Source organism: Botryllus schlosseri, chromosome 12 (genome assembly GCF_051294905.1).
Source record: "Botryllus schlosseri isolate E-star chromosome 12, Bs_hap1, whole genome shotgun sequence".
Taxonomy (NCBI): domain Eukaryota; kingdom Metazoa; phylum Chordata; class Ascidiacea; order Stolidobranchia; family Styelidae; genus Botryllus; species Botryllus schlosseri.
This window is the reverse complement of record NC_137247.1, coordinates 10,694,041-10,709,507: the sequence shown is the minus strand read 5'-3', so window position 1 is coordinate 10,709,507 and position 15,467 is coordinate 10,694,041. Positions and strand designations below refer to the sequence as shown.

Genomic DNA, 15,467 nt, shown 5'->3' with positions numbered 1-15,467 from the left:
CTGGAAATTCCCAACTTTCTATGTCTTTAATCATCAAATCCATTTTTTTTTTCAAGAATCGAATTGTTGGACGCACACCTTCCGTGCCCTAATCACCTCAAGCTGTCTTCTGGTTAGCACAATCTCTACTAGCCATCGGCATCTAAAGTTATTGCGCATTGCCCGACTTCAGGCATTTCGCAACGCCTCGAGCATTACCTTCCCAACATCAAACCATAAGTCCAACTGAAACACACAACCAGCTTGGGATAACTGCCACTGCAACGCAGACGTTGTCCTTCCTGCCGTAATTTCTCCATGAACACAAGCAAGTCGGTATTCGCCACGATTTATTTGGTAAAATATATCCTTGCAATCAGACCGTACACATCACAATGCGCAAAAATCAGCTCTAAGTTACAGAAACTCCCAGGCCATCGACACTTGCTAGGACAGCTTATATACAGTAGCTCGAAGCAATTAAATATCGGAAGAAATTTTCCAACAAACGTACAGCGATATGTTAAAGAGAATCAAACATCTACTAGTGAAAAGGGAAATTATTAATATCGTGCCTACGACAAATTAAACGTAATAGTACACAATTTACAATGCTACGTAAACACAATCGTACAGAGGCAGTAGAAACAGCACCGCAAAAATAACCAGTGCCGACAGTTGGTCCAGTACCGTAATATATGTACCACTTACGACATAGCGTGCAGATTGAGCCTAGATATATGAATGTACCGAAAACTTGAGATGTCAGGTACCGGAGACTACGATACAGAATAATATATGAAGCACCTTAATTCCTTCCAACCTATGTTCAAAGTACAAAAATTCAGAAACACAACCCGTCTCAATAGGTTTCTAATGGCTGATAAGTTCAGCACAATACAAAAACACGATCCGGCTAACATCAATTATAACGATAAAAAAAGTGTCGGTTGAGTTCCAAGCGTTGGTCACAATCACACAACAGCAAAAGGCACAGAATCAGCAGAAAAACAAAAAAAGGATTGCCGTTCACAATTTCATTTGTACTATTTATCATTATATGAAACAGATCTACGCGCGAAAAGCGTGCCCGTGCTGTCCGATCGAGCACAATGTTCAGATTAACACTTATATATCGAAGTTTCCGCGAGAGCAAACCCGACTGGAAAGATATTGGTTCTTGGCGATATCTAAAAAGTTTTTTTCTTCCCCGTCGGAGGAAGCGTCTCTGAAGAACTCGAACCAAACGAATGCAATCCGTTAGTGTTAGAAGGATTGATAATAACGGTACCGCTGTTAACGTTGTTCACACCCACGAGTCGGCGGGCCCTTGCTTGTAGTCGCCAGAATCTTTTTCAACCTGGACGCGATCAAAAAAATCGGATTGAAGATAAGCGGATTTCGCCAACATCCAACGATACTTTCTCCCCAACGTTGAGAGTTCAGAAATCTCGATCGGCCGTATCACAGTATCGAAAACATGCATCACCATACTACGTAATATAGTGGAAACGACACCTATATCAAGTAGAGATCAACCTAGAGCGTGAAAGCATCTGAAGGGGGACGCATAGCTACGGTCAACTGAAAATTATTTTCACGCTCTGCGCGATTTACCTCCAATTCACAGTTGTTGATCTGTGTACAGCCCGAATTTCATATTTTAGAATTCTCTCATCAACAGTCCGTGTCATCAAACTACCCGTTGGGATTGGTAGCATTCCGGTAGCATTTTGTGATATGATGATAAGGGGGGTAGCTTTATTTTTATTATCACGAAGGGTGGCGCGTCTAAAAAAGTTTGAGAACCACTGACCCAGGGTCTTTCACTATGACTCGACTCCCGCATTACCCGCTTACGGTAATGTGCGGTGTTGACTAAAAAAATTGTGATAAAAAGGTCATCACCCTGACTAGACTCCCGAGTTACCCACCGCACCGTATTTTTATTGGAATGCAGAGTTTTTGATCGCATTTTAATACTTTTTCTAGAAAATGTTTCAATTATTTTTAATTTATTGAAAAATGAGGACAAATCCTATCAAAAAGAGGATGTATGGTAACCCTAAGAAAAATGGTCATATTTCAACTTTCCAAATCATCAATACTGTTATGACATCATAAAAAGTGATACTGAAACGCTCGACTCGACTTTACGAGTGGAGCAACGAAGAAATTTGCGTGATTTCGAAACATGCATGCTAAATAGTTCTCCGCGATCAGGCGCAGAAACACGATGACCCACCTCGTCCATTTGATATTCCTCCTTGTTCGCCTTGCTCTTTCTCGGATAGGTCCCGCTCTCGACCGCGTCGTCGTAGGGTCTGTTATTCAACGCCTTTTGGCTGCATACAACAAGGGCGCAAACGCGCACAAAAGATCAGAAAAAGCGCGACAGCCACCCGAAACCGAAACTCACGTTCTCGGCAGAGTCTGATAGGTGACGGTGGGCGTGAAGTGAGTTTTATTCCAGCCGTCTTTCTTGTAGAGCGAATGCAGCTCTTTGAGGTCCCAGAGCACTTTCAATACTTGACCGGCCGCCTTCACCACGCGAGAGTGGTACTTGCCAGAGTCCCTGAAGGAAAGAAACGGATTCAGGCTGATGTAGGTTACTAATTCCATCCCCTCGTAATTATTTTTATTACGGAAACGCCACAGTTCGATCACAACTACGAGCTATATTCTTTCGAAGTCAGACTGTAACGGAATGAGTATTTTATCAACCACACGGAGGAAAAAGCAACTGGACTGAAAATCCAATTTGTTCTCAAAGAAAAAAAAACAATCAGGTCTTCTGCAAACACACATTTCTTAGCACTAGTACTGAAAGCGTCGCTATACGCCTTTGCTATCCCATACATTCTGGAAAACGCTCGACTCGGATCAGAGTCGGGACATATCAAATCATAAGTAGCATACTACAGAGGCAGCCAGTACCCAAATATTCAAGTAGGTCTTCGCTTTATGATTTTAGACTTTAAGTTTTCAGTTTGTAGGTGAAACTAGGCCTAGAATACTTCATTTTTAAGCTACGTTGTTTCTACGTATGCTCGAGCACCATTGACGCTTACTTTGACCACCTTTGGCATAATAACATACGACCAAGAAAATTATCAATGTAACCTCTAGCAGTCAAAATCGAAAGCTCTCGCTTACTTGGAATTATTGACCGTGGTCACCCGTTCGATGCCGCCCACCTCGCGGAACTGTCGCGCGTTGACGGGGCTGCGATCGACGACGGTCCGGACCGTGTTCAGTATCGCGATGTAGGTCAAGTCGGAAAGCGTGATCTGGGACTCGGTGCTGCCCGGTAGCTTGTACACGAGGTCGCGCATCGCATATTTGCCTGAAAAAAAAATGATTGTTCAAAGAATGAGATGGCCATAAATCTTCATGACACTTTCCACTGTTATATATATTCCCGATGGGTCAAAAGAGAATTACAAACTATAGTGGCGTGCCGATCCAAATTGTTTGCACAGGCTGCCAAGCGTATATGTTAATAGTAGGTAAGGAGAAAGGGCGAGTTTATTTGCAAAAACAAATTAAAATCAGAGTACAAAAATGGATGCGTTGAAGAATTGTAACTTGAAATCTACTTGAAAACTTGAAGAGGACCGACCCAAGTTTGTACAGACTACATAAATTGCTCCCCGTACGCTCAGAGCAGATGAAACTAATAGAGCTGTTCACTATGACTAGGACTGGGCGATTCGAATTGACTGAAAAATTCTGTTCAACAATTTTTGCCAATTTTGTTTCAAAAATCACAGAAACACGATAGAAGTCAAAAAATTGTCGGCCATTCTCAACCAAATTTTACCGACGTCGGGACACTTTGGATCCAAATTGCAAAAAGATTGTATATGACTGATTTTTCACTACCAGGAGTAGCCGAGTCCCGCAAGCTCCCAGTACCACCTATTGCCACGTCATAGCTCAGTAATCATGACCTTGAAAGTTTGAGGAAAATGATGCCGGTTGCATGTCATCCAAAATAATTTCCTATTTCTGGGACACAACTAATTTGTCGTAATTTGTCACCAAGTAACCACGTAACCATGAGCATATGTAGCCTTGTACAACACGTCTCACGACGGTGGAAAACGGCCAACACAGCATTCGCAATTCCAACGAACGAACAAAGTGCCGAAAATGTATTTTCACTGATGAATTATCTCTAAAAAATCTACCCGCATTCTCAACTCTCATCATTACAATCGATAGTCTACTCGGGTTATGACACGTAACAAATGTCGACTATTCAACACAACGCAATCGCACACGACCAGTAGAAAGCTCCCATTACCGATCAAATCCTTGTTCTTCGGATCCAGCGACAGATTCATCAACGCCAAGGACACGGAACGAATAACGCGATCGTTGTCGGTGCGTAGCCGATCCACAAGGATGGGCAGCACCTTCGCCTTGCGGGTGCAAGCTCTGGCGTACAGCGCCCACTGTAAACGAGACCCGCATATTCCGTCCCGGCAAAAAACAACCGACACGCAGAACTGGTCGGTAACAAAGTACGCTACGTGTCGCTTCGGTTGCTATCCAGCACTGCTATCACGAACGAGTCCCAAACACTGGGACGTCCACTTCACTGAGTACAACTTTGTACACATCATCAGCGACGTGTGCTTTGCAATCTATACGGAGTTGGCAGCAAGAAATTACTTCTACTTTTTTCAAGTGCTCAAGTAGGTTTTAGGAAAACTAGTTACTTTATTAGACTTAGCTTCGGGGTATTGCGTCACCTTTACGGGTGAAATCGTAAGATCAACTGGGCAAAACGGTACCATGGTGTCCAAGTCTATATTAGAACAATGCACCCATTTGTAGCGTCATCGATTTCAAAAGTAGCCACCTTCGAGTGACTGCAAAAAGTAAGCAAAACCTCCACCAAATCTACTTCTAGAAAGTACTGACGGTGACTTCCTCAGACAATTCCCTTCTTACTTGCCCTTAAAGTAGCACTCACAGATATTGGAAATCATTACTCCTACTCGCAATCAAGAAATGCCCATGATAACTTTCACTCCTGCTCGAATGGCAACGCCGGCCACTTTTACTATCTCCGCTGACACGTACCTGCCACTTGCCGTTGGTCAGATTCTGAATGGCGCCGGCCGAAGCTTCCAACGTCTCCGGGCAGTTGCCGCAGTGGGTGAGCAGGTGGTGGTAGACCGGTATCATGTCCGGCTGCCACAACAGCTCGTGGCCTCTCGCGTTGGGGTCCGACGGAGGTATGTCGTCGATCGTGTCGCCCTCGTTGCCTGGAAAGGATTAGTCGTTTTACGTCTACGTTCTAGCGAAGGACAACCGCGTAAAAACAAGGCCGATAGACTAATCAACGAATGCTTGCGTATTCGAGTACTCGATACACGGGATTAATAATGGTCTTGGCTAATTCTCATGTAGAAGTAAGTTTTTACTAGTGTACTAGCACAAGCTGTGATCTCCAAGTGAAAAAAAGTATGTATTCTACACTTAGCGATTGCCAGAAACCTGAAAAATGTCGAGCAGAAGTGAAAGAACTCAAAATCCTAACCACTTATGAGCAAGCAGGCAAAACAGATTTGAGACTCGAGTACTTTGAAAAAGTAGAAGCAGAATGTTACTAACCGCCTCTGTATGTAAGTACCAAAATCCGGCATAATCCACAGGCCTAAGCTGAGTGTGTCCGTATACTTTTAACCAGACCGCGACAGAACAAATACATTTCTGCAATCTGCGATCATACCAAATTCACATGGGTTTCTAGCATGTCAGGAAGCGTGGTGCTAATTTCAATGTTTTTCAAGGATTTTGTGTACGAGCATGAAACTGGAATAGAATCCCGACGTCATTCATCAAGATTTATCCATATATGGACTCGGCACCAGTATTTATAGACACTGTTGGCTTTTGCGGTGTCGCAAAGCGGTAAATACATCGAACAGGAGTAAGGAGAACTGTCAATAGCAATGAATTTGACGACCTGGGATTGTTGACAGGCGACAGAAAATAACAGGGATACGACGGTATCACAAACAAGACCGTGATAAAGAAAAATCAGTCAGATAGAAAAATATCTATAGGATATACAGATGACAATTCAAAGAGAATTAAACTATCATCTGGTTAAGGATTACGAGATGTGATCGGCATTTGCTTTACAGCACAGGTTCCAATACCCGTATTTGAATCTGTCCCGGTGACTTTCTCATAATACAAATTCAAGGTACCTGCGGATTTCTTCTTTCCGAAACAAGACGTCGGCGCCGGCTCTGGCTCTTTCTTCTCGTCCTCGATCTTATACTGGTCCGTACCCGGCACTTCGTTGTACAATTGGAAGGTAAGGTTCCTCAATATGCACACGCAATTCTCCGTAGCCTGGAATGAAAACACTGAGGTTATCAACCAATAATCATTCCAAATCAAGTCTTTACGGAGAATTAGCAAAAAGTCATGTCAACGATGCGCACCGTTTATGACAGGTTATAAAAGCTTGATGTCAAGTTACAGAAATATTTTACCGGCTGCATCATGGACCACATAGCGTATCTCCCACATAAGAACACATATCCAATAAACGACACAGAATTTACTGGGAGTACAGGCAAATAAAACCGGAATGCCAACCTTATTCGTTACTTCATCCTTCTCCACGTTCATTTTGAGAAAATACACCAGGGCGTCGATGAGGTCATCACATTCTCGCAGTCGCCTACGGTAGTCGGACTTATCATGGGAGCTCAAATTCCTGAAGAAAGCGATTTTATCAACGGTTGCATTATCATATAGTTAAATGGGGAGTCAATCGGAGTTTAATTGCTGTGGCACATTCCCAGCAGTCAAACAGATGCGGTTAAGAGTCAAAACAGACAAAGAAATAATGAGAGCCTATTGCAATACTTGCCAAAGCAGGGCTCACCATTCACCAACCTTGCGTGCAGAACATCAAAATATCAACAACCTAAACATTTTCGTACAATTATTCTCATCAATTAACGGCTGAAACCATGTCCTAGGGTTTTTTTGAGGGGTCACAAGGGAAATATCGGCAACAAACCCAGCAAAGTGTAGCACCTAATTATGGGCGTTACGACACGGCACATTCAACAAGATATTGATATTGAAGTGTCGCCAAGGCATGTGGCTGCGGCACAAAATCCACTCCGGAATAACCAAGCATAAATACCCAACCTTAAAATATGTGTTTGTAGTAGAATCTGAACAGGGCATACGAAAAGAAAAATGAGAAATATGAATATGAGCAGGTCTTATTCGTGAGACCTTTCATATACTCTCGCTGTGCGGCACATTGTCAATAAATAAGCCGGCATTGATAATAATCATCCATAGACTCATGTCCCGAATTATACACCTATTATTTACAGGGAATGCTCTGTTCACCCACGGTGCGGGCACATTTGAAATAGGGATAGTGCATAAAGTCTTAGCAAGAGTTTGTAAGTTTGCTGATGACATTACATAGGATTTTGACACAAACGATGGCATAATCAGCAATCTCAAGCCACCGTCAACCAAATCCCACTCCGCAGATATTCCTCCCATTCGGATACGTTAGCTAACAAGGATCTATTTCATACTGTGACACCCACGAGAATCGCACGTAACAAACAATACCTAATACAGAACGTCATGGGTGAACGCATGTTCACTACCCATGGGATGACGTAATCCCACAAATTGTCTGATATACGTAGGTAGGAAAGCATGAAAAAATCTGGAATGATGGGAGGTGGTAATGCATATATTAGGCAAAAACCGATCTCAAGACAATAAAACGGCTATTACTGAAAGAAATTTTTCCTTTCGATTTGTCATTGGTATCAAAATCCCTTGCCTAATTCATAAAAAACGCCCAAAATCTATTTCAAAACAGCGTTTCTCCCTAGCAAAACCACATTAACCTATTACTACAAAGAGACAATTCACAGTCAACCACGTACCTAATAACTCCCAGAGCGTTGGTGAGAATATCGGGCAGGTCCACTTTCTTAACCTTTGTGCTCTGCTGCTCGTGCCAGCCGGAATACGGAACAATTACAAACGACGCCAATGGCTCCATGGCCAATTCCAAAATCTGCCCTTTCAAATCCTTGTGGGCCGACAGATTCCACAAAGTCCCTGCATATCGGGAGCTTGCAAAACAGCCAGAAGCGACGCAACAGCACAAAATCAAACCTGTCGCCTTTTCCTTCACGTCCGGGTCTTTCGACTCCCTTACAAGTCGCACCAGGGCCGGCACGCCCTCGCAATTCCTAATAGAAATCTTATTTTCGTTGTTCTGCGGGCCGAAAGACAAATTACGCAGAGCCCCGCACGCGTTGTACTGAACTCTCGGATTTTCGTGAGCCAGCAGACGCACCAACGGCGGAATACCGTCTGTGACAAGCGGAAATAAACAAATCAGCAAGTGCATGAGGGAAATATTCAATTTCAAGGATCCAAAACGAACACCCACCCAAACGGCGTACGTTTGCCTTCACGTTGTTGTCATTATAGCAGAGATGTTGCAAGTATCCGGCAGCGTTCTCTTGAACCTGATCCATTGGGTAGTTCAACATTCTAATAACCTCTTTCAATTCCGGCCTGCGCCAATCCGTGGGTCTGTTGAGTCTGTGCAGAAAACGGTGTTCGAAATCATGAACTTTGGTAGCAGATTTACAGATCAAGATTTAAACTGATGTTCAAAACTGAACACCAAACCATCTTTCAAATAAAACTGTTATAACTCGCTAGAAGAGATTGTGACCGCAAGAGTTATAAAGGACGCGGTAAAGTAACTATGCATCAAGATATCCGCTCACCGATCAAGGCTTGCTTGGCTTCCCATTTCCATCTCCGCGAGCGGTGCCTTCGTTACTGGGGTGCCTCTGGGGGCCGCGACAGGCTGTTCGTCCCTCATGATCTTTTCTACCGGGTCGTATCTGAGGAAATAACAGGCGTTGAATCGACCGCAAGACACGTTGTAGAAGGGACTGCGTGTACCGACCTTTCAGACTGTCTTGGACTGCTGGATCTTGAAGATTCCCGGTCGTAATCGTTGTATCTGGCACGGGTCGGCCCCAAGCCGTAACCGTCTTCATCTTCGCCATAATCGCTTTGTCTGAGAACAAGAGAATGAAATATCAGATACTCGCCTCGCCACTGTCATGATGTAGAAAATTCCAGCCCATGGACATTCGAACACCTACCATCTAGCTAACGCGGAGAAATATAATGAAACCAGTCATTCGACAGTGAACCAGAGTAGTCAATGATTTCAACAAGTGGTCAGCAACAAAATACTTTTTGGAGTACTCAACTAGTATTTGCATTACTCAAATAGTTATCTTGTAAGACCACATACACTTCTCTACTATAAAGTAAAATAACTTACATTTTACACATTAAATTTCATGAGCTAGAGAGTAGTTTGGGATCGTGTTTGTATCACTATAAAATGGGTGAAATTGTAATAAGAACTCGGCAAAACATTCTTCATGTCACTGTAACTATATATATTTTTGAAAATTAAAGTTTCAGTTCGATCACAGTCACCTCTGATCAACAGCCCCTTGACCATGCCTACTTCTCAATTCATCACATGTCTTTGAAATGGCTACTTCAACTTATATAGGCTATATATATTTCTAGTCGAGTACAAACACTGATTACTTTGACAATTTCAATACACCAGGTTAAATAGATGAGGTTATCGCACAAGACTATGTACATAAACAGAGTACGAAGTTGGAAAGGTACTTTTTCTTGGAACAGATTTTTGATATTAATCACGATAAAACAAATGCGGGATTACCTATCGTCCGTGAGACCGTATTCCTCCGGGTGCAGTCTCTCGGGGGTCATGGAGCGTCCGTCACTCTGGTCCAGGGGTCTCGTGTACCCGACGGGGCCTTCGTGACTCGGCCTCAAGTCGCTGTTGGAGCTGCTTTGCGAGGACGCTCTGAAGCGGCGATAAGATTAGCATTGCCGATCACGTCACAAAAACGCACCAGCTCTACTCACCCCCTCAACAGATGCTGCTGATCAGAGTTGGAACCTCGGTGGTTTTTGTTAGGGCTGTAGTGCGGCCTGAAAACACGAAACCAGGAATTGGTTATCAACAAGTTCAAAATCTGTTACTATAATGAAACGAGAACTGTATGATCACTATCCAGAGACCACATCAACAAGAACTAGTATACCACAAAATACAGGATATGAATACAAAACACACACACAAGGAAATCATGATTGACATTAATTACAATTTACTAGTCCTATACAAATAAGTGTAAAACGACACCAACGTAATTGCACTCAGTTTGCCCAAGTCCCCAACATGTTCCCAATGATACATCTCAACTTTTGTTGTGTTAATGTGTCTCAGTCTCCCTATTCAACCACGACTCATCATAATTGCACAAGACTTGACCGACCACCACGCTTCGCTTGCAGAAAACTATGTCTGGTACCATTTCTTTATTCTTACAGATCTTAGCGTGATTGTAGTTATTACCTATTAGCTTACGACAAACTAAATGGACACACTCATGCTGCGCATTGCACAGGATTTATCGCCCACCTTGATGCATCACTCCGCGGTAAACTACTGCCGTCATACTCTTCGATTCTCCTGGTGGTATGCGTTGTGACCGTTTTTTTGGTTGTCTTTTTCTAAAAATCAGAGCCGACCATGTACTGCACGGTGTTGTAGGGTTGAATAAAATGGCGACGGCTCCATACCGTTAGAGTTCTCTCAACGCCGTCGTCGTCAACTATGACTTCTGACGAGATGAGCGGCTCGTGCACGTCTTCGTGCCTCGTTGTCTTGACATATATGTCACCGCCGTTTGGGCTGTGATATGGGTCCGTCATATTTGCACGTGGTTGAATGTACGAGTTCTGTAAATACAGTTTACTTAAACGGCATTTGCATAGCGAGAGATAGCGCTCGCTCTTGCGAACAAACAAGGGAGATGCGGAAGAAGGCACCGGCAAATAATGCAACGGTGTCATAAATCAGGTTACATAGGTATACGCGTCGGAGATTTTATATATTGACAAATAACAACTGATAACTGGCAAAAGCTTTCATTGTGTAAAACATGTAGTATATTTTCTTGTGAAAATTTTTTCAAATGGTTACGGTTCTTGCACGGCAATAGGTTGGTACCATACAAAAAAAGAAGAACCGATTCCCAGCACAAGAAAACATTCCCGCGATAGCATACCAGGTGTGACACATACTCGATATTTCCACATCACCTCTTCACAAACACCACCTACTCATAATCAGTCAGTATAGACTTTCTCCTTATACTATTCAGAATCGTACAGAGTTGTAGTGTACAGCATTACAAGCAGAGTTCAAAATTCGGGCAAACTCTGCCGGTGCAAACCCAAACCAATATTCTGGTTGTTTATGTGAATCGTGAATAACAAGTACAAAATTAGCGCAGGTAAGGCACAGCAACAATAATAGCCTCATAACAATAGCTAAGCCAACCCATACGAATCAATTGTATAGCAATTCTCAATAGCATATCAATTTCAGCAGCCATACAAATGGAGTGGGGTTTGTGACATATGCAACTATGAAATATGGAAATAGCGGCGTATCCATGCTGAGCTATTATATTGAAACTTACTGATCTTGAAGTATGTGAAGAATTGTCACCTATCCTTGGCTGTGAATGGTAACTCCCATCTGATACATGTGATGAGCTCTAAACATAGAAGGGAAATGTTTGCATGTTACAAGCCAGAGGGCAAAAACCAAGTTGCAACCACATTAACCTACAACACAGTTGATACAAAGCTCTCTAAACAGTTATTAACAAGAACAGACAGCTATTGGCCTAGAGGCATAAACCTAAGACTCTAATTAGATAGAATTTACCTTTACGCATCTCCAATTATGGACATGATAGACAAAATTTTGTTCAGTCATGAAAAACGCGACAAAAATGTGTTGAGTCACAGGCACAATGTGAGCGTAGTACGAACAAATCACAGTGTGACACAAATGAATCGCTTTTGACAACTTTACCCCATGCATCATATAAAAAGTACTGTGTCCAACAAAAAATCACAGAAGCCCTTGAAATTGAATTATAAATTCAAATGATACAGAAACGCCCTACAATACAGTAAATTTACAAGTAGGCCTACTCCTTTAGCAAATACTATCCAGGCATTCATTACTGCAAATATACAGACACAGTGCGCTTTCATTCAATCGAACATTCACAAATCCATATCCATACTTGTAATTAGAACAAATTATACAGGTTGGCAAATTACAGTATCTCCAACTTACTGAATCATAGTTTCTATACTCAAAATACTTTTGTGAGCATGAATAAGCCGGGTAACGCGCCGCCGGTTCATCCCACACAAACGCACTATTTTCAAATCCTGGCCTATCCTGATCGCAACGACTCAAAAGTTGGATAAAAGACGGTCGTCTGTACCCTGGCTTTCGAGTATTCGGGTTGAGCGGAACATAAGTGCCACTAATCGTTGAAACAAGGACTTGATTTTCCATGCTCTCGACAACAGCTTCAACAATGATCTCAATACTTGCGAGACAGAATAATCTTATATATACCCCATCGGGAGATACGTACGGGAAGCAAGCGTAAATACCATAAACACAAGGATTATCCAAGGAAAATCGCCGGTATGACGTTCCCCAGTTTATACTACAGTTATGATTTCCGTTTCTCAACTGTAAATATAACCAACGTGATCAAAGTGATTCGCGTGCATAGTTATTTTGAGTGGAAATATCCCGGGTGAATACAGATTAAGATGTTGATCACGTTGCCGGGCACCTAAAATTCTCCTCTTCGTTCGTAATTACATGTCAAGCATCGGCTACGGTCGAAATCCCACTAATTACCTGCACGGGGTGTTGACGCCACGAATACGGCTCTTCGGTATCGCTATCAGGGGTATCCCCCGTGCCACGGCTCTGCTGAAGCTGCCGCGAAACAGTGCTGCGTTCGGCTTCAATTTCTTTGGTCAACTTCTCAAATTGGGCTTCCTGCTCTCTTACAGAAGCGAGAATGGAGGCACTACTTTCGTCATCATCGTCGTCATCATAGTAACTTCCCTGACCGCTGTAGTGACTGCTATTGTAACTATTCTGATAGTTGTGATGGGTTAGTGGCTCGCGGTCACTGGATACAGACATGATAGCCTACAGGAGTAAAGAAGGCACTAAAAGAAGACAGTAACAGAGCAGACTGGTTAATCATGCATTCCGCAGATCTCAAAAGTCCATTGATATATACAATAAAGCCCAATGAATTCCCTTGGTATTACTGTCACAGTGAGTTTCCTTCTATTACAGTGAATGTTATTACAACACAATCAATGATTTTGACTTGCTACAGTTTGTAATATCGATAAATGCAATATAAAATCCATAACGCCTGCCAAAGTAATTACACTCACGTCAAAATATCAATGGATTAGTATGAATTGGTCTCTCGATTATTCGATGCATGCAGATGTCGCAACACTTAATGTGTTGGCCCATAAGAACAGAAATCAATTCATCACTCAGTAATAAACTAGCTGCTACCATATCAATTATCATATAACAAGTCAGCTGAAGAAAATGAATTTCATGCTCATTCGGTATATGCACACAACTTAGAAACCATGAAGAATATCATCACTGCCAGATGCAGTTGTTAGAATAGCGTTTATTAATGCAATAAGCAGAACAATGCGCTGTCGCTTGAAAGACTAACTGATGGAGCACAACTGTCTAAGTATCTATCGAGGATGCTCAAAATATTACCTACAAACAACCAACTTATTCACAGAAAAACAACAGGCTTTCTTCAAACAACAACTCTGCAATATGCTGTTACACGCAGCTAAGAATCACACTTTACTAAAAATACTACGCTCAAACCTCAACATTCTCACTACATCTCCACAAACACAGCAAGACAATACTCTCTCAGTTCTGTATGGGAAATCAAGCCTTGTAATCCGAATGTACCAGTAACTATAAGACAATACCGTATATACCAAAAACATCGCATAATTGATTCAGGAGTTGTAACTAGATACATACTACAATCAGACCAACGGCACATATTTTAGTCCCCGATGGATTGAATTGAACGGGATAACATATTTCTCCGTACAGCAGATAACCCACCCGCCAAAGGAAAATCAAAGTAATTTAGAATAATGATTGGCACTATCAAAACCGCTGCAACTAGTTGCAGACAGTGGCGGGGTAATTTCTTCAGTAATCACAGAGCAGTATTGGACTGTGAGTGCTTCAGACCTACTGTAATTACAGACCTCTCCTTCAAGAATCTGTCATTCCTACAATGGTTTAAAACTACGATTGAGCTGGATATCCAGTGAACCTTGAAACCCGGTTCTTCTAAACCACTTGATGAAAAATTTCCTAAGTGTTACATTCCTCACATCTCCTAAATTTAGTAAATTCTTTAGGATTGTAGATCAAGTATTTTGAGCACAGGGAGCGTCATGACATAGTAAAGAATCAAGACAGTTGGAGGCACATCGAAGAATTTCTACCAACAATCACACTGCCAAATCTTAGTCATTGCACTGATGTTTTCAAATTCATGCAAAAAACAAATCACACAAACAAAAATACCACTGCAAATTTTCGGTACAACAAAAGCACTGAAAAACCGACAATTCACCACAAACCTTCGAATTGTCAAGTCAGTATTGGCTGCTTGCTGGTCCCTCCTATCCAACTCAAAAGCAATTAGTTTCAATTCTATCTAATGCCCTGGAAAAATATAATATTGGTCGTAACAAAGCGTCACTAGTTTGTGAGCAGTACAAAAACAGTGTCAGTGTTTAAAACATAAAATACAAACAATAATAAAGCCAGCTACCACTACAAATCAACTAATTCAGAAGCAACAAATCACACAGTAGGCTACAAATTGTAAAATTCATAGTATTTTGCTAATGAGACATCCATACAGAACACCCAGAAAATTTCTTACAATAGAGGCTTCAATGCAAAATGAATAGATTGAGTTGAGATGATTGCATTTTGTGATATTGTGCACGAGATCATCAAGATTTGACAACCAAGAAACCCACTTAGTGTAATAGAATGAATGACATGGAATGACATAAAACTTGGCCAAGAATCACAGAATATGTATCGAAGTATAACATCGGGTGAAAATGTTTACCTCGACAAAACTATCTCTTTATTCAATTAGATTACCGTATCTGCAACATTTACTTGAAAACTATTCCATGAATTCATATTCTTCAAATTACAAGCAATATATATTTGAACACCAACCAACTCTAGTTTTGATAAGTTCAAAGTATAGAGCAGTGGTTCCCAACCTTTTTCGACTCATCGCCCCCTTTTCAAACTCCACGCCGATCATCACCCCATAAAAAAGGTCAACTTTTCGGCTCGACCTCGAAATTACACTTTTCCAGCTAAATTTTGG

General features: G+C 41.9%; 1 protein-coding gene across 3 annotated transcripts; it reads right to left on the bottom strand.

The window, feature by feature from the left end:
- Positions 1-312: 312 nt before the first annotated feature.
- Positions 313-15,330, bottom strand: LOC145452550 (catenin delta-1-like). 3 transcript variants are annotated; one of them, XM_080330719.1, is made up of 19 exons: positions 14,692-15,330; positions 11,628-11,705; positions 10,723-10,881; positions 10,562-10,653; positions 10,003-10,068; positions 9,794-9,940; positions 8,987-9,100; positions 8,802-8,921; positions 8,456-8,610; positions 8,176-8,376; positions 7,941-8,118; positions 6,607-6,727; positions 6,210-6,357; positions 5,074-5,258; positions 4,289-4,439; positions 3,136-3,325; positions 2,399-2,554; positions 2,225-2,324; positions 313-1,339 (listed from the first exon to the last, which is right to left on the bottom strand). In XM_080330719.1, the coding sequence occupies exons 3-19, from the start codon at positions 10,852-10,854 to the stop codon at positions 1,286-1,288; spliced, it is 2,310 nt and encodes a 769-aa protein (XP_080186845.1). In that variant the 5' UTR covers positions 10,855-10,881; positions 11,628-11,705; positions 14,692-15,330; the 3' UTR covers positions 313-1,285. The 3 variants fall into 3 exon arrangements, with proteins under 3 accessions (XP_080186845.1, XP_080186843.1, XP_080186844.1); XM_080330717.1 differs by lacking the exon at positions 14,692-15,330 and adding an exon at positions 12,884-14,619; XM_080330718.1 differs by lacking the exon at positions 14,692-15,330 and adding an exon at positions 12,299-12,816.
- Between the last annotated feature and the right edge of the window lie 137 nt (positions 15,331-15,467).